We start from the raw sequence: 19,322 nt of genomic DNA on the forward strand, positions 1-19,322 counted from the left end.
TTGATGTAGGCACTTATTCCATATATGATCTCAACAACAACACAGCTAGAATATAACATGTGATCGGTTATAATATTACATCTATTACAGCCTCTGCAATGCAGAGTTATCATTCTGAGTGAAAATGATTGATACAAATCATTTTTAATTATATTAATTAGGCCTACATTTCTGTTGTCCATCTTTTTGGTGGATTCGTGTGTATATGACCCTAAGAATGGTTATAGACAAAGTGAAGACAGTTACACTCAATAAAAATAATTTATTTACAATGGCATAAATCATAAATTAGCAAGCAGCATTGGCGAAAGCAATGTCAGTCAACAGCTTGCATAAGGTGTGAGCTTGAAAGTTGCATAAAACGCTCCAACTGATGCACCTCGCTGAGGGTGGATATTTAATATGAACATCACACCTGGAAAAATACATCTCTGAACCGTAACACTGAGCTTTTTAGACCAAACTGTTTTTACAAAGTACATATTGCAGATTTTTTACCATTGTTTTGTGTACATACTTCTCTTCTCAAAGAAAGTCATTATGAAACAAACTGTACAAAAAATACACATGACAATGATTGAACAAAAAAAATGCTTGTAAAACTGTCAAGACAAACCGGTAATACCATGGGGGGTGTAGTGGTCTGCTCTTGCCGCAAGACAATCACACTGAGCGACGATGCACCATCTTCACTAGTATTATCTCACTATTTGATACGACTGTAAACATCACAGTAATACACAAGACAGAAAAACAGATCTAAGGCATTATGCTATGTCTTTAGCATGTTACGGTATGCATGTCATTATTTACCAATTAATAATATAGCCATCTATAAATTAAGAAACATATTTAGGCTATCCCAAAACCATTTGTGATCATTCAATGTTACAGATGTTTACAGTAGCTGTTGTTTTATAGTCCAAACTAAGATAATAGAATATTGGTATACTCTCTTTCTTTGCATCTTGTCACACATTGCCAAATCCTTTTCTTAATAGCGCTGCACAAAAACACTGCATGTCTTACATGGTTGTAATAAATCTTTGGATTGCAGAGAGAGAGAAGTACATCCATTCTAAAACAACCATTTTGAATGTGAATAAACTTGAAACCTTCCAAATTGTTAAACTCTGATCAACTATTATGCAGAAAAAGGTAAAATAGATTGAGAGGTTTGTCATCTTAAAAAAAAACACATTAGTCATTGAGACCAGTAGAAAAACTACAAAATAGATTATTTTTGGTCACACATTCACACACACAATTAAATATCTTGAGCCAAACTTCATTTCATGATTTCACCAAGCAGACAATTTGTCTTTTTCACATTCTTCTCCTAAAAATACATAATAATACAATTCTATGATACCTCTTTACTTGCTATGTGCTTAAAGACTATGAGCCAATACGAGAGCCACACAGAAACAGGGTTTCAACATACATAATAGTTCTTGGTTATTTTACATACACCAACATAGGTTTTTATTGTATGTACAAGGGGCAGAAAAGCTAAGTCTTGACAGTGAGCACCCTTGAATATTCAGTTTGGCCTGATCCATAAACCTGATGCACAGTTAAACATTCCTTTGTGGGTGAACCCCACAGACAGACTCTGAGGACTGGTATCCCAGACACCTTGTCCCAGACTAAAACACATGCCCATGGTGAATCCCTATTGAAAGGGCTCCTAAGTCTTGGCTGGAGTAGACATCATCTTTGTCTAAGAAACCAATACTGTAGTCACATGTTTTAGAGGTTGTTTACAATGCTAGGCTGGGTGAAAACAGACAAACCGTAAGCCTAAAAACATATGTACAACAAAACAACATTCACCTTCATAACAAGTACAGCAGTATACATTTGATCTGAAACTACAGGACCTAAAATATATTTTCAAATATACACAGAAAGCTAGCTTTTTATTTCCAAATCTCTTTTTGTGTCATACAAAGAACAATTCTAAACCTTTTAAAACTATAAATACCTGCAAAACATTTATATTATAAACCTTTCAATTAACTACTTTATCTTTAAAATATAACCATTCAAGAACATTGCTCTCGAATCAAGAAAATCAACTCTTTAATACATTTAAATCATATAAGTTCTCACGTGCCTGGATGCAGACACACACACACATGCACCCACGCGGATGATTACTTTAGACCTGCGGAGATTTGGGAGAATTATGAGAGGAACCCAATGTCTGATTTCTGCCCCCTGATGGGAATACATTCATCTGACCATGAGCCTGCTGGTAATGACAGGCAGGACAGCGTTGATGTGTGTGTAAGTGGGTGTGCGAGAGTGTGTGTGTGCTCAGCAGGGCGGAGGGAGGGAGGGAAAGGGGCTAAGTCACACTAAGGTGAATGCGGCTCAGGGACTGCCAGAGAGTTTGTACAGTGTTCTTCATTGGGTGAGTCTTGTTTGTAATCCATTCACGCAGCGTGGGGCTACTTGACTGGTCCAATGCTTTTGATGGATTACGGTTCCAACAGCCAACTGTATCTACCCACAGTTTACCAGCGTCAGCAATAATTCTGAAAGAAAAAAGGGTATAGGGAATGTAATAAACAAGGTCACTGCAAATCCTCAAGGTGGAGCAGAATCATGCAAATCCTATACTTTTTGTACAGTTTGGTCATTACATTAACTTCATTATATCTAAGAAAATTATCTTTAGCTGCTCCTGGACACATCATCTGACATGTTTCTGTGTCACAGGGGGTTTTGAACATCTTGCATCCTCATCTAGGTAACCCAGCCAGAGGTTCAACAGACCCAGGCTTGTGTCCAAGCTGCACTACACTGAAGAGGCTTCATGTGAAAGGCACTCATCAAACTGGAATGGACAGGCACTCTATCCCTGAATGTGAAAAATAAAGAACCTAAATGATGATAACTGTGATCGGTTTGTACAATACTTTTTGTCCCCCGTCATAAAACCGCAAAACTTTACTCACAGGAGTGGCTTCCCCCTCTTGTGTTAACATCCCAGCCAACTCCTCTAGAGTGAGGCTATCACTGCTGAGGCCATTATCATTCACCTGGGTCCAAAACACACAGATATGGAGTCCATGTTTAAAGTCCCAGTAATGCTACACTACATCACAACACGACCCGAGATTAGGAGCAAGCGGTTGCCAGTGAGTTGTGGTACATGTCTGTAACTGATTAGCGTACCACAGGGGGAACACGCCAACATTAGCATTAGCATTAGCCCTCTCGCACCTGCTCTGTGCCCATGGAGGACATGCCAGCTCCAGGCCCCACTGTCATCTGTCCTGGCATTTGGTTCATGTTGCTCATGCCACCTCCGCTGGTAGCCATGGGAACACCCATGTTCATGTTGGAGTTGTTGCTGTTGTACATTCCGCCATTGGGTTGCAGTTGTGCATACTGCGATTGTGTTTGTTGCGAATACATGCTGCGATGGACACAGGTGGGAGAGAGAAAAAGGCAAATTTTCACCAGATAATTTCACGTCAGCGGTTAATAAGGCCCTATCTATTACAGAATGCTACAAAAGGATTGCGTTGACTAGACGCATTACACAGCTATAATCTATCAGATTATTATCACCACGTATTTGACCCAGGTACTGCATCTGACACACAAACAAGTTTGCACGCTCCACTTCCACCGACAATGTTGCTAAACCGGCCAATCAAAAGCCTCACCTGTTGCCCTGAGGCCAGCCGTTCATGTCTGCAGAGGAAGGCTGGTAAGAGGGGTTGGTCTGAGCCTGTTGCATCATGGGGCCCTGTGCGTGACTCATCCGAGGGGACATGAGGGGACTTTGGGGGGTGGTGGCAGACCCTGTGTAGCCTGAAACCGGTTCCTGTTGTTGGTGGCTCATACCTAAGGGACGAAAGGCAGGGGGAGGAGGGGCTTGTTAGGGATCGCCGTCAGTGCTTTCAGTCAACCATGACACAATGACATTCTGCAGGGCTGGAATGCTGCACAGATTTACTGATCTTAATGCATGAGGAATTAACTCATTTCAAAGGTTTTGAAGGCATAGCGAAGACGTCTGTAGATCTGTGACTTCTGTGCAGCATCTCTCATTCATCCTGAGCCTCTCACGAGAGGAAGGTGCTTTCCATTTGGGATGAACGTATTCAGGAAGACACCAAAGCAAAAAGAGGCCAAACACAAATGCAGCACAGGCAGATGTTCCACCATGACAGAGATGGAAAAAGGCGGGATGGGAAGGAACAGCTGGGATTGACTGCATGGAATATGGAATTAGGCTGATTTAGCTAAATAAATAAATATAATGTGATTGTCAATTTATCAATGACACGAAGGAGTCGCACATGAGAGACGTGAGAACACCACACCCAGCATGAGTCAAATTAATTACGTTCCCATGCTTTAATTGTGATTATGATGATTCAAATAAAAAAAATAATACATGGAAAGCCAGTACACCGTCACATGATCTGGGCCCAGTGCCACACCCACACACACACCTGTATCGAGGGTCCGCTTAGCTAACAATACCTGGGCTGGGGAACTGGAAGGCACTGTGCTGCATTTGAGGACTCCCTACCGCTCCAAACTGGCCGCCTACGTTTCCCATCATGCCCTGGCTAGCCATCTGGCCCATCTGAGAGGAGGCGTGCGGGAGGTGGTGGGGGGAAGAGTGGGGGTGGAGCCCCTGGTGCTGGGAGCCGGGGGGCAGGCCAGGGGAGAGAGGGGAGGAGAAGGGACTGGTGGAGGGGGGAAGAGGGATAGGAGGTGAGGCCAGACCGGTACCGTAGCTGGCCGGGTAGGGGAACTGCTGGGGGTTGCCCTGGGGGATCCGGGGGTTGGTGCCCATGGCCGCCGAGGGAGCCGTGGGGGCACTGGCGGCCATGTTGGGTGGCATGTTGATGCCCTGTGCTCGCATCATCATGGCCCGCTGGTGCACATGCTGCTGCCGCTGACGCAGGTGGTTGTTTATGTACTCCCTCTGTCTCTGGGCCAGCATCTGAGCGTTCAGGGTCCCCTGGACACACACACACACACACAGGTCAAACACAAACACAGGGGTGTTACACACACTTGCTGCTACACAAAGACATTTTAGACAGGCAGACACACATTGGCCTTCATACAGGACTCATAAAGTCTTAACTCTCTTTTAACTGACCTGATTTGGAACAGCAGCTCTTAGTGGTAGATTCATGTTGGATGCTACGGCCATCTGATTTACCATTGGTTGCCGGTTCTGCAGAGGAAATTCAAAAACATTAAGAATGGTTATCAAAGTCTATTAGACTAGTCATCACAAACGGACACTCTAAAAGACAAAGTTAAAATGTATTGAATGTCTCTTTTTTCATTGTGCAACAAGTTTGTCTTTTTGGATGTATTGTTGTCTGAGGAACCCCAGCAGGTGGCAGTAGAGGCTGTTCCTAACGAGAGCCAACACAGCGTGTAACATTTCCTCGAGTCCACCTCAAGGTGTTTTGGATAGAAGCACCATCGACGAAAGACTATTTGTCGCTATGCGTAGCGTTCGTTCTAGTGTTACCGATTACGCCGGCAGGATTCTAAACGTAGACACACTGACGCTAACGTTAGAATCAGCTTGCTTCAGGGGTTGGAGCCAGGGTGTGTGTCCTACCAGCTGGGACTGTAGTCTGTGCTGGAGCTGCAGCCTCAGGTTGGTAGGCTGGCCGGGCACTGGGCCCCCCGGTCGTAGCCCTGGCCTGGCTGGCATGCGGAGGATGGGGTAGGCCATCCGCTGGCCCATCTGCCCACCCATGCCCGCGTGGAAGTTGGGATCCTGGGGCATGCCTCCGTAGCCCCCCTGGGCCATGTTGCCAGCCTGGGAGTAGTGGCTGTACATGAGCGGCTTGGAGCCGACCGTCTCCGGACTGGAGTACTGGTCCTGCTCCATGGGCTGACCCTGTGGATGGACGCGTGCACACACACACACACGAGTACAGGTCAAACAAGAAGGAACAGAACAAACAAAGGCCACAGCAGACCTTTTCCTTCTCTGATGACTAAATGCTACCAGAACTCCCAAAATTATTTTACAAAAACAAAAAAGCCAGAAAATAGACAGAATTCTGCCAGAATCAATATCCCAATTGATATTTAACCAGTACTAAAAACCTAGTGAAGAACACAACTAATGGTGTGGCTTTAAGGGATGGCCTGACTGACCAGTGTTGGGATGCCCAGGGCTCGGTCGATCTCCTCCAGACCCTCAAAGTCCTTCAGGACGGAGTAGAGCTGGTTGAGCAGAGCCCCCTCGTCTGACGGGCCCTCGCCCACGCTCACCGCGGGACACCCCCCCTCCTCCTGGGGACCTCCGTAGCCTTGTCTGTGAGGGAGGGACACACACACACATCGTGAGAGCACTGGTACCTTCCCGTAGCCCGTGTTCCAGAGTAACTCCACGAGTGACAGAGAGAAGAACCTCAGTGGAGTACCTGTTTGGATTCCCATAAGGCCCGTGCTCGACAGGCATCATGCGGTCGGGCCATGGAGCAGTCTGATTGGGCGGCGCTTGCTGCTGGGGGTAGGTAGGACCACCCATCTCCATCTCCGATTGGACTGTTGGGGAGGAGCAGGAAACAGCTTCAGAATATGCTCGGTGACGGTGCGTGAATGAATGGCCATAGACATTGGGAAATGGTGAGTGCGCTTTGAATATGTGAGTCAGCGGCAGCGTGAACAATGGTGTGTGTGTGTCAGGGAAAGCGTGTTGGCCAACTAACCGTTTCCCATCATTTGCATAGGAACCATCTGCCTCGGCCCGGGCTGGCCGCTCGGCCTCATGGGTACTCCAGCCGTGACATTGGGCACCATGCGAGGGTGTCCAGGGCCCACGCCCTGCTGTAGTCCCTGGCCCATGACTGAGCCTCCGGGCCCCTGGGGGCCCCAGCCCTGAGGCATGCCCTGGCGGGGAGGCCCCCCACAAATCATACCTGAGACTCGGGGGGAGAGACAGTCGGGGTTCTCATGATATTGCTCATCCACTTGAGCTGAAGACTGTTGAAAATTGGGTTTTTGTGCAGTCCCGTACGACTCACCTGTGTTTCCCATGTTGGGCATCCCCCCGTGGTTTCCCATCATGCCTTGCTGTTGCATGAGGGAGTAGGGGCTGTTGTTCCTGGGTGGGGGGAAGGGCCGGGGGTTGGGGTGGGTGTCCAGAGACACACTGCGCCCAGAGGGTCCTCGACCTGGCTGGCTCATTCTGAGATTGTTGAAATCTAGGGAGCAAAGGGGAGACTTTGATTCCAGACAAATATATTCACCTACTTTTTCTAAAGCTTGCCTTTATTTGAGCAAGCTGCATGTGGAACACCAACGATCTTACACAGCCTGAATGAGCTAAGACGGGTCCACCCAACCACACACAGTACATGTGTTTTCATGTCGGCAGCAACAATATACTTTGACGTGTGAACTCCTCCCATGCTGGCTCTCCAGGCTGTCAAACCCCACGCGCCCCCACTTTTTCCATCTCCAGTAGCCGAAGTTCCGCAATAATAAGAATGGGTGGGTTGGGGGTGGGGGGGGTGAACTCACGTCCGGGGGCCATGCCAGGGAATGCCCGCTGCTGGGTGGCAGTGCCCGTGGGGCTGTGGTTGTTCTCTGTCATCTGCAGAATGTCATTGATGATGGACTGCTTGTCCATGGAGGCAGGAGGGAGCGAGCCGGGCCGGGATGGCTGTTGCTGACCTGAGAACAGCTGCTGGTTCTGGAGGTGGTGGTGGAGGTGGTGGTTCCCCTGCAGGTCATCCAAGATGTCCTCCAGATCACTGGACTGCACGGCACAGACAGACAGACAGACAGACAGACAGACAGACAGACAGACAGACAGACAGACAGACAGACAGGAAGACAGTCAGACAGATACGTTTTATACACAAGAGACAGGCGTGAATCGCGGCTGTCTGTATGTGCCACTTGGAAAAGTGAAATATTATGTTATTGTCCGCATGGCCTAATTGATGTACTGTGTCTTTAAAAAAAATCTTACATGGTCACATTTCACACTAAAGGTCTGAAAGTGAAGAGAACGCTGAGAAGAAGCTGTCTTTGGTACCGAATGAGACTTGAGGTTTATGAGAGAGCGCACACAACATGCCAACAAAGTGATTGATCGGTCTCACACAACACATTAGAGAGGCATGTCGATGGGAAAAGCATCAAATGGCCTTTCATACAGGCGATGAATAGAAAGAGACAGAGGGAGGGAAAGAAAGAAAACGGAGGGAGACAAAGCGAGCCGGGAGATATAAATAGAGTGACGAAGCTAATGAGGTCATGTGTGATGTAAGACTCTCCTCTGGCCCTGCTCACGCCTGCCCTCCTCTCTGCGTGCACACACACAGGGTGACCTGCTGGTAGCTATGTGGTCCCTCGACCTCCTTCCCCTCTCTCTCCGCTTCACCCCCTCCTCCCCTCGTCTCCCTTCCTATCCATTCTCCCCTATCCCGTCAACGAGTGACATGTTCCGGAAGCTGCCGGCGTGAAACCGCCCCCTGTACCGTCCACACAGAGAACTTGACCGCTGACCACGCGGCTTGTCCGAGAACATCTGGACTCTCAGGTATCTTTTCGAGTGGCTCAAACGGTGTTTGGAGGCTGGTGGAGCTCCGGTGCGGAGGCTGGTGGTTAATAATTTAAGGCTTTTAGCAGGCTAATGCCAAGATCTTACTCAATCCCCAAATGTGCTTAGTCTGCCCCACAGACACACCAGGCACACACTCCAGACAGGCCAACTTGCCTTCCTCTCATTCACTGCTATCGGAAACCAAGAACTTGTTCCACACCAAACTAAGTTTCACACCGACCGCTTCTCATATATAATATATATATATATATAATATATATATATACATATATATAATATATATATACATACTAAATACAACCAGGAGATGTGTTCAGTTTTCAACCTGCCATCACATCCATTACTGGAGCAGAGCAGAAGTGGGTCTGTTGTCACAGCATGGAGCCGACCCTATGTTGATCCTTACTGACAGACTGCCTCATGTCTGCAGTGCCTCAGACGAGCTACCATGCTTATCCTTAATCCATACGCCACACCAACGGCACTGCTGGGACACCAACTGCAAGCTTTGTCTTAAAGGGGCACTTCGCCCAACATACGTTGTATGTATATGTGTTTGTATTATGCATGTATGTACGTATGCTATTGATTTAATCTGCTGAATGTCTGTGCGCTTGCTGTGCGTAGCCCCAGCTGTAGGAGGGGATGCAGCCTATATGCACAGTATCTCCGTCTGCAGTCTACAGCACATGCGACACAGATTCTGGATCTTTTCAGTGAACCATGTCACTGTGTAATAACACAGGAGGCTCCTTCTCTGTGGGCCAGAGCTGACTGGAGAGAACCCTTGCCAGATCATTCATCCAACAGGATCAAACTGCTGCCAGATGGTCTCACCTGCACACGAAAATGTAGTTAACAGCTTATTGTGTTTTAAGGAGATCAACTTGTCACCTTACACTTAACAATTCAAGACAGCAAGGTAAGAGGATTCCATGACAACAACCATATGATTTTGGTCAGAGGATTCCTAGCTTCTTTACAAGCTTTACACCGTCCAGGCCCACTGATGCCTAATTTGAAAAAAAGAACCGACTTCATCCAGTGTGTTGTGTCTAGAGATAGATTTAAATGGATTCCGGCCTCCTCACCTGGTCGCCCATGTTGTACCCAGGGTCATGTTTCTCAGTCTTGACGTGGATTAGCTTCATTCCTTCCCCTGGCTCCATCTTGATGCCTTTCTCCTGTGCGCTGTTATCGTCCTTATCCAGCAGGTAGCGCAACAGTGCGTTATCCTTCTTCTTAGGACTGACAGGCTCCTGCTTGGCCGCCGCTGCTAGCTCGGCCATGCCGTCCCCGGAAGACGACTCCGGGGCGTCTTTCCCCGTGGCCTCGGCGGTTAGCTTGGCTAGCTCCACGGGGGACGTGCTGTTCTGCAGCAGCCTGTGGAGGATCTTGTGCTTCTCCTTCAGCGACGTGGAGTGGTTGTTATGCCCCGCCATTCCCATGGCGAGCCCCGCCGCGCCGCCCACTCCGCCCGCGGCGTCCTTGTGGGGGTCCGCGCCCGCGTTGCCGTGAGGGGAGCCGGGCTCCGTGTGCTCGGACTTGTTGGTGAGGAGCTGGAGGAGCTTGGTGTGGCCTTTGCTGTTCAGGAGCCTGTTCTGGGCTTCGGTGAGTTCCCCGAGGACGCCGACGCCACTTCCACCCCCGGTGAAAGGATCCGGGGTGCCACTTTTTCCCTCCTCCTCTTCATCCTCCCCCTGGGACTCGGTGTGAACCTGCTCCCCGTATCTTCTCAACATATGTGGTTCGCTGCTACCGCTCTTGGGTGGCTGGCCAATGTCGTTGCTGCTAATGCTAGCACCATGACTGCCAGAGACTGGACTCTGTAAGGCTGGCTTCCTGTCAGGCGACTGCCCCTGATTCGGGCCCTGGGAGACCCTGTGGCACTCGCTGAGTGCCTGCAGTGCATTGAGGGAGCTGTTGCCTAAACCGTGATTGGTCCCTGTGCTACTGCACATGCCCGGTGGAGAGTGCAGGCTACTGGCCGTCGCAGGGGAGAAGGGACCCGAGGGAGGGTGAGGCACGCGGGGGCTACCGCTGCTAGCCGCCGCTACGCTAGGGCTCTGGCGGTGGCGCGGCGAGAGGATGGCGCCCTGGGGTCCTGAGGTAACACTGGGGCTGCCGAGCACCTGAGAGGAAGGGCTGCCCGTCTTGAGTGCATAGTTGCTTCCCTGAGGGGTGGGGGTCCGGCTGGCTGCGCCCGGGCTGCACCCGTAGCGCATGCCTTGGCCCCCCATGGTGTTGGCGGCAGCCACGTTAGTGTTGCTGCTGACAGTGGCATCCTGGCCCTGGAATCCCGGGGAGGACGAAGGGCCGCCCATGGTGGGCGGGGTCGTGGACGAGGCAGCGGCCATGGACTTCACGTTGCCTGGGCCGCTGGGCAAGTCTTGGTTCATGCTCTGCTCCCTGAAAAGACCAACACAGTTATGGGCCATATTTGTATAGGCTGCAAACATTTAAAGTGGTTTAAAAGGATGTCCGTGATTGTATTACTCAGAAAAGAAAAAACATTCTGAGATGACCTAGGATAAAAAATGTTGAACACTTCGAGGGAGCCAAGTACAACAGACTACGTCCACTAAAACATATATATGAATATGAATATATGAAAGACTTGCCATTGTATTTATTGTCATTGTATCAACAATACAATACTCTGTTCTCTCCACTAAAAAAACGTTGACACTCCAACACGGCTTTAGACACAGCACAAACACAAAGACCTCATTGAGCTGCTTCACCATCACAAGTGTGACAATGATGAGGGAAAGGTTGTTGATCCATCATGGAGATCTGACTGATAGAGAACCAGATGCATTTTCTCTTCCACCAGAGGAGGGAGAGACAGAGAGAGAGAGTGTGAAAGAGAGAGAAAGAAAGAGAGAGAGACAAAGTGAGAGAGACACATACCTCTGGAGGATGTGGAGGGACATGTAGAGCTGCGGTTCGTTGGTAGCAGGGGAGCGCACCAGTTTGCTCTTGGTGTGGGCCGACACAATGGTGCCGTCAGACAGAGAGAAGCGGTACAGAGGGCTGAATGCATGGCCCTGTCTCAGGACTGGAGGGCGAGAAAGAGCAACAGAGAGAGAGAGAGAGAGAGAGAGAGAGAGAGAGAGAGAGAGAGGAATCACAATGAGTGGCAATTTAAAGCCAGACACTAACGGTCGAGCCTTACCCCGCCCTACTCTCAGGGATACCCAGACCCACCTTCCTGCTGGTGTTTCTTTGCAAAGGATATCTCCCCGTCGTTCTGCAGGTGGAACCTCTGGATGCACCTCCTGACCAGGTCCTCCCAGCCCGGCTTCATAGAGGCCCGTAGCTGGCTGGTGTCCAGGGACGTGATCTTACCTAAGGGCGAGGGGTCACAGTTTCATATTTCATTCATTCAGCAGATTCTGTTATCCAAAGTGATATAGAAACATACAGAGAGTGCAGCACGAGATCAAGGATTGGAAGTGCACAGTTCTAAGAGTATCTCGGTAGAGAAAACCGAATGAACTGTTGCTACATTCCAGTTCGCTTCCCTGCTTTGTTGGACATACGTCAATGATATTTTAGTTAGTCAACACTGAATGCAGCTTTAGTGTTCACGAACATTGGCATGGCTACCTGTATGCCGAGGTGGTCCTGAAGGGTTCCCTACCTTGGAGGTCCTGTCTGGTGGTGAAGCTCTCGTAGCTGGGCAGCGCCGGCCGCTCTTTGGGGACTCTCCTCGCCACACAGATGAGACACGACTGAAAGTCTACAACATAAACAACACGAGAACCAAAGGAATGTTTAGGACTGGCTCCACATTCCCATTGTCCTTTTCTACTGTGCTGCCTTCCAGCGATCCCTGTCTGTTCTCGGTATCGAGAACCAAAGTGCGGGCGTTCGCCCTCTTTTCCTCCCCACGAGGTCTTCCTCTGGCTCCACTCCTCGTGTGCCATCAACACCTCCTAATTAACCACACGTCACTGATGGATTTTCAGCCCCTGCCGCGGTTTCAATGTCAGAGGCGAGAAATTTGGCAGAATATCTGGGAAGCTGGGGACTAAAATTAGACATTAGACATATTTCCTCCCGAGCTCAGGGGGAGAAGGGAAGTGACACACACTAATTAGGATCCCTCGTGGATGGAGGAGGGGAGGATGATTGCAATCTGAAGGAGGACAGGGCACACGAGAGAGAGAGAGAGAGAGAGAGAGAGAGAGAGAGAGAGAGAGAGAGAGAGAGAGAAATAGTGAGTGAGAAAGAGACATCCAGAGAGAGTGGGTGAGAGAGAAAGAAAGAGAGAGTGAGTTAGTAAGAGAAAGATAGATAGAACGAGTGTAAGAGAGCGAGTGAAAGAGATAGAGAGAGAGAGGGTGGGGGGGGGGAGAAAGACAAGTCCAATGCCAAGGTGAACCTCAGGTCTGAGCACCAGACTGTCACGATTTGAGATTGATTGGCGCCGACCGCATCTAAATAAAAGGCATTCCTCGCTAGAACACCTGAACAGCCTGGGGTATGCGAGCCGCAAGTGCCCTGCCCTGCCGGCACGCACATACCTTCTCCCTCCTCTCGGATGGACTTGGGCTCCGACACGGCGAAACACTGCATGGTCTCGTACTTGAGCGGGCTCTCCGGCCCGCCCTCCGCCTGCTCCTCCTCCGTCTGCTCCCCCTGCTCCTCCTCCCCCTGCTCCTCCTCCCCCTGCTCCTCCTCCGCCGCCCCCTGGGGGTTCACCAGCATGCGGCAGGTGAACGTGTGGCTGTTCCTGTCGGGGTTCTCCCCAGACCTGGGAGTGCGGTTCACTGTGGAGCAAACACACACATGCAGACACATACTTAGACACGTGTGCGTTCATAGACAGCCACACACACACACACCTGTAAATGTGGGACGTGTGTCTGCGCGGCGTGGACGCTCGTGGTGCAGCTGCTGGTGTTGGGGGCGAGGGCGGGAGGGAGGGAGGGGCTGTCTCACCCAGGCTCTTGGGCAGCAGGTTCTTGATGAACTCGGCGTGGTCGCCCACGTGCAGCACGCTGTACACGCTGGTGTTCATCAGCTCCTCCTGGTGGTAGCGCAGGTACTGCGTCACGTTCTCCGACACAAACACGACGTTGCCCTCCATGTTCACCACGAAAAAGAAGCCGTCCAGGGCCTGGGGGAGAGAGGGAGGGAGGGGGAAGGGTTGGGACCATACTGGCTTTGCTCTTTGTGTTTGTGTCGAGCAGCCATTGTTCTGGGACATGCACTTACATCAAGTCATGGATTTTCAATAGGATTTTTGCGTATGATCAGATATTGACACTCTTTTCAATAAGACAACGGTACCAAGGTCATAAATCAGTTCCAAAATGGAAGTTGGAATCTTTGAATACTAGTAGTAGTTTTACAATAAATTGCTTTTTGACATGAACTAGATGGCCTAGATTTACTCCTCTCATCATCCCAGTGAGCTAGATACTGTAGCTTGGAGATAAGGAACACACACACACACACACACACACATCAGACACTGGCATTCCTACAGGGGTGTGATGAGTGTGTGTCTGTGGGTGTTACCGTAGGCTTAGCCTAATTATATCTCTAAGCTGAAAACACAGGAGGATTTCTTTTTTCCTCGCACTTCTAACATTCCATTTCCACTATGACAATAAGACTTTGAAGTGACACAGACACTCTAGGTAAAGAATGACAGCAGCGGTCTCAGAAATGTCCAACATGTAACTCCACTCAGCCAAAACAACTCATACTTTGAGACAAAAAAACAACAACAATGACAAAAACGTGACAAAGGCGTTGTGTCATTTGTGCCGGCTCAGCACTGTCCTCTCCCACAGCTCTGGCTGTGAATTGTCCCAGACTCTCTCCACCACCTGCCTACCCAGCCCAGCCCCGGCCCGGCCTGCAGCAACTACTTCCTGCAGCTCAGGCAACGTGCAGCATATATTTAGCGGCTAGCCTGTAGTGTGTGCTGTGACGTGGTCGGAGACCTGAGGAGGTTTTAATACCTCAGTGACAAGCCAGATTAGACAGGGGAGCTGGAAACCACCCAGCTCAGACCGTCAGCCACGGGACGACAGGTGACGACAAACAGGAGCAGATCATGGAGCCCCTCTCGCGTCACAGTACCACGGGGCTGCTAAGGCAACTCAAGTTGCTATCATGGGGTTTGAGGTGAAGCTTTTGTCCGATCCACGGCTTGCCCAGCCCGGAGAAGGCTCTAGATTTCAGGGTTTCGGGCCGTGGGAGGCAGTGAGTGACACGGCGGATGTAGGCGGGACTTGAAATGATCTTAGTGGCTCAAATGGCTCCTACCTCGAGCATCATTGGTCCAAGGGCCTCTTTGTCGATGACGCTCTGGGCCGTCGAGGACACGTCCGCCTTCTGGACCTCCTCCGCGTTGGCGGGAAGCGTCTTCTCTGCAGGAGGAAGAGACAAGGACGTTCAGCTCAACAGTTCACGCGTTCACTCGCACGTCGTACGAGGTATGCAGCCCTAACCGACGTCTAAGAACAAATACCGTCCTATGACACGCTTTCTATAGGTTTGGAAATCTATATAGGTTGTTGTCAATGCCGTATGTCAAATCGTTCATAACGTCATCAATAATGAAAGAGAATTGATCCCGCCCTGGACCGCAGCGCAGGAGTGTGCTCCTGTGAGCTTCAGAGAGTGGAACACTGCTCCAGTGGTCGCCTCCCCGCCCCCAGGGTGCAGCAGTGAGAGAAGGAATGTTGTGTTCATGCACCACTAGGCCTGTCCTCCCCTGTCATGCTCCACACATGGAGATCCTAGGCCCTCACCCCCCCTCCACACACAAACACACACCTACATACACACACACACACATTTCCCTCCATCGCTCCCCTTTTTCCCAGTGTATAAATGCAAGCAACTGAGCACCTCGTTAGAGCGCATAGCTGACATGCCTGGAACAAGTTCCGTCCACAAACACATGCCCACGCACAAACACACATTTGATCAGAATGAAAGATTGGGGTAAATTGGCTTTTTCGTCGGCGTCCATTTCTGTCCCTTCCCACAGGTGTGTTTGGCTGAGAACAGGTGGACAGGTGGACTGTTAATGTGACTCAGCTACTTAGGACGGGGCCACGTCACAATGCCACGTCACAAGGACCAAATCATCATTACTGTCCCTGAGAATGTCTATGTGACTTATTTGTGAAGTACAGTTTGTCATTACTGTGAGACTAAACTCCAGGAGTGTCCTGCCCTAAAGGAAGTGTTCACCAACATTAAAAGCTGGGTAAATTGTAAAAATACACTGGATGGATTTAAGGGGCGCAACTCTTGTTGTCGTCAACTATTCCTTTAACATGGCACTGTACTGGTTTTTGAAATGAGGTTCCGCAAATCCCACAGTAAACAAGCAGCACGTAGAAAAGCTGGCGTAATCCACAAAGTGCTAGGCCCTAGCTGCAGACTACAGCCTCAGATCAATACTATGGATCTGTTCTCCCAGAGCTACACACTGTGTGAAGCTGACCAAAACCCACCAAAGTCCCACAACACATCATCCACTTTGACGTTGTGCACAACGTTGTGTTGCGACCGTTTTCTCTTGGAATGAAAATGATGAAATCATCCCATATCTCTGGCTGGGATGAAATACTTCCTGATGGCTGCTGTGAAAGCAAGTTTTCCTTTCGCATGAGTGAGTCGGGGGGCCATCGTTGGCCGACAGGAATCCAAAAAGTTTCATCTAGCTCTTACATCACATTGTTGGGTATTACATAAGCCTTTCTGTCTGCGAGTCCCAAGCAGACTGCTGCGTGGCCGGCTTACTCACTGGCCTCGGTCTGCCTGCCCTCCCAGCCCTGACTTCTATGCGGGCATGTCCACAGGCAGCCTGCCTACCAGACGCCTTCCAAGCACACGTTTCACTGAGTCATCCACCCCCCACCGCACACACACACATCCCTACGCAGATTGCAGTAGTGCGCTCTCTCTCTCTCTCTGTCTCTGTCTCTCTCTCTCTCTCTCTCTCTCTCTCTCTCTCTCTCTCTCTCTCTCGTACACACACACACTCACACACACACGCCTTGTGCACGCACAAGCACGAAGGCAGGCAGGGATTACTGTGAGTCAAGAAAGGGCTGCAGTGTTCAGGGAGGAACTAAGCAGCCGATGTCAACAGACGACTCACCCTGCTCCTTGATCTGCCGGATCTGCTTCACGGTTTCTTTCAAGATGGCACATTTGTCAGGCTTGACGTTGAAGTTGTCCATGTCGTTGATGTTGGCGAAGATCAACTCGGCGAGCTCTTCGATGTATTTGTTCTCGTGGTCCCGGTTTCTCTTGTCCGTGCTCCTCTTGGGGCTGCGGAGGAACAGACGTGAGGAGGGGGTCCAGGGCCGCCAGCACGCTGAGCTAAAGGCTGCCGTGTTGCGGTATCAAGCCGAACCATGGAGATAAGGCCCACAGTTCAACAGTTCAACTCAACTTAGTCCGCAACTTTGTGACTAGCCTGCTTCCTCATGACCAGTACAAGACTTAAGGACGGACATGACCTTGTGATGTCATGGAGAGGCTGGTGAGCTGAGAAGGAAAGAGAGGGGAGGGGGGGGGAGGGTTCCATACCTGGGCCCTAGCAGGTCTGGGGGGCAGTCTTTCCTCTTCAGAGACTCACCCCTCGGAGGCTCCAGGGATCTGTCCCCCCCACTACTCATCTTCAGCAAGTTTTAGCGCCTGCAGAGAGAGGGAAGAAGAGAGTGATGAGGGAGAAATAGAAAGACAGAGAGAGAGCGAGACAGAGAGAGAGAGAGAGAGAGAGAGAGAGAGAGAGAGAGAGAGAGAGAGAGAGAGAGAGAGAGAGAGAGAGAGACAGAGAGAGAGAGAGAGAGAGAGAGAGAGAGAGAGAGAGAGAGAGAGAGAGAGAGAGAGAGAGAGAGAGAGAGAGAGAGAGAGAGAGAAAGAGAGAGAGACAGAGATAGAGAGAGAGAGACAGAAAGAGAGAGCAAGAGAGAGAGACAGAGAGAGAGAGAGAGAGAGAGAGAGGGGGGGGGTGAAACCTCTTATATAGGACGCTGACCAACAAAGTGCTCAATGTTTACCCCCATAAAACGGCTGTGTGCTCGTGCTACTGTGTGGATTCTTGAGGCCGTGTCTCGGTCACATGACCGTCTCCACACATGGTGGCCTCCTGTGGTGTCTGGTGGCCAGCTGAGCCTAGAGTGAGCCCTCTGTCCACCCCCACCACCCCTCCTGTTTCATACCCTTCCAATACGCAGGCAAGGACGTTATACCCCATGCATAAACCATGGGAAAACTCAACATATCAAACCTCTGATTTTTTGGTATAAGTCTCTGATCTAACCTAATTAGCTCATTAATTGAAAAGCAACATCGAAGCAGAAAAAGAAACGGGAAGTTATTTGATTGAAGAGAGTTCACTTTGCTTCAAATACTAGGTTTTCTTCCCCATGCTTGTATTCTTCATGAAGTGTTACATACATCATACATTGTAAATGATCATGGAACATCAGGAATCAGATGACAGACTATGTTTAGCTATGTACCGTCCCAGCTACTTCTCTGGCCTCTCTTGGGTGTAAATAGGCTAACATTCTACCACTGCATTAATCAATGCATGAATAGTCCTGTCATCAACATGGTATGTATGGGATAACACACACACACACACAAAACAAATAAAAAAACAGCTGACCTATATAGACTGCCCTGATTGAAAATGCCACAGCTTCACTCCAGATTGTGATGTGCTGTCACTGATTCCCTGCATTCCTCGATTCTCTCTCAGGTCTTTGGGATCTGAGTGGTGAACAATAATGAGCGGGCCGAAGCCGACCTGAGGGACGAGCCCCACGTCTAGAGCAGAACCCCAGCGGGCTAACCTTTAAGAGGCCTCGGGCCAGTGACCTGCTGGTCTGTAGGGGCAGAGTCAGCAGCGACCAGCCAGGCTTGGCTAGCAGAGCGAGCGGGCAGGCGGGAGCTGCAGGGAGGGGAGCCCACAGCACGCTGCCAGGCAGCAGGCACACACTACACTCTGGGGTTTTAAGGCCCCTGGCGGGCTGCCGTGTCACCTGACCATTACATAACGCCGCGGACGGAGGGAACTCTGGACCTGCCGCTGAGGGGATTGGTGGGAGGGGTGGGGGTTGTGGGGTTTGGAGTTAGAGGAGAGAAAAGTAGATTGTAAAAAAAAAAAAAAAAGGCTGAATGAATAATCAGCCTCGAGATCTCTGCTGGAGTTCTAATCACCGAATCCCACTGCAGGAGAGTGGTGCGAGCGGGGAGGAAGCAGGGGGGGAGGGGGGGGGGAAAGGAAGAATCAGGGGAGAGGCAGGTGGATGGAGGGGACACAGAAAGAGGGAGTGAAGAAGGGATGGTGTGAGTGAGCAGGAGGAGGACGAGGAGAATGAGTAACTGGAATAAAGGAGAAGGGAGTCAACTCGCGAGTAGATCAGAAACCAAAGATTTCTCATTTAAGTCCATGACCAACCGCAATGAGCAATATCCTTCCCCTACATGCTCTTTACAGTAACAAGACACTTGACCTCTCAACCACATCAACAGTGCTGACCCCCGGTTGAGCCTTGAAAGCCACTGAATTCTTACGCATTCCGAAGAAGATTCCATTACAGGTGAAAACGTTCAAGGAAAGAGTGGACTGGATGACCAACATTCAGATGAATGAGAAGAACTGAGAAAGAAATCCCTCCCACACACACACTTTACCATGCAACAGAACTGGGGAGAAACAGGTCAACATGACCCTGTG

The 19,322-nt window shown here is 49.9% G+C and overlaps 1 protein-coding gene across 5 annotated transcripts in view; it reads right to left on the minus strand.

Moving 5' to 3' along the window:
* Positions 1 to 247: 247 nt before the first annotated feature.
* Positions 248 to 19,322, minus strand: part of LOC124472483 (nuclear receptor coactivator 2-like) — a 30,289-nt gene continuing 11,214 nt past the window's right edge. For 3 of the 5 annotated variants that reach the window (XM_047027345.1, XM_047027344.1, XM_047027346.1), the window contains 21 exons: positions 17,162 to 17,269; positions 16,728 to 16,900; positions 14,876 to 14,979; positions 13,538 to 13,715; positions 13,120 to 13,365; positions 12,234 to 12,332; positions 11,798 to 11,938; positions 11,501 to 11,648; positions 9,679 to 10,996; positions 7,537 to 7,774; positions 7,038 to 7,217; positions 6,723 to 6,932; positions 6,435 to 6,558; positions 6,166 to 6,325; positions 5,618 to 5,902; positions 5,141 to 5,218; positions 4,510 to 4,996; positions 3,684 to 3,864; positions 3,235 to 3,430; positions 2,967 to 3,050; positions 248 to 2,543 (listed from right to left, as the gene is read on the minus strand). In XM_047027345.1, the coding sequence (XP_046883301.1) occupies positions 2,532 to 2,543; positions 2,967 to 3,050; positions 3,235 to 3,430; positions 3,684 to 3,864; positions 4,510 to 4,996; positions 5,141 to 5,218; positions 5,618 to 5,902; positions 6,166 to 6,325; positions 6,435 to 6,558; positions 6,723 to 6,932; positions 7,038 to 7,217; positions 7,537 to 7,774; positions 9,679 to 10,996; positions 11,501 to 11,648; positions 11,798 to 11,938; positions 12,234 to 12,332; positions 13,120 to 13,365; positions 13,538 to 13,715; positions 14,876 to 14,979; positions 16,728 to 16,900; positions 17,162 to 17,250 (4,731 nt within the window). In that variant the 5' untranslated portion in view covers positions 17,251 to 17,269 and the 3' untranslated portion in view covers positions 248 to 2,531. The remainder of the gene's footprint in view (positions 2,544 to 2,966; positions 3,051 to 3,234; positions 3,431 to 3,683; positions 3,865 to 4,509; positions 4,997 to 5,140; positions 5,219 to 5,617; positions 5,903 to 6,165; positions 6,326 to 6,434; positions 6,559 to 6,722; positions 6,933 to 7,037; positions 7,218 to 7,536; positions 7,775 to 9,678; positions 10,997 to 11,500; positions 11,649 to 11,797; positions 11,939 to 12,233; positions 12,333 to 13,119; positions 13,366 to 13,537; positions 13,716 to 14,875; positions 14,980 to 16,727; positions 16,901 to 17,161; positions 17,270 to 19,322) is intronic. The other 2 variants (XM_047027348.1, XM_047027347.1) reach the window with 2 other exon arrangements.

Source organism: Hypomesus transpacificus, chromosome 10 (genome assembly GCF_021917145.1).
Source record: "Hypomesus transpacificus isolate Combined female chromosome 10, fHypTra1, whole genome shotgun sequence".
NCBI classification, from domain to species: domain Eukaryota; kingdom Metazoa; phylum Chordata; class Actinopteri; order Osmeriformes; family Osmeridae; genus Hypomesus; species Hypomesus transpacificus.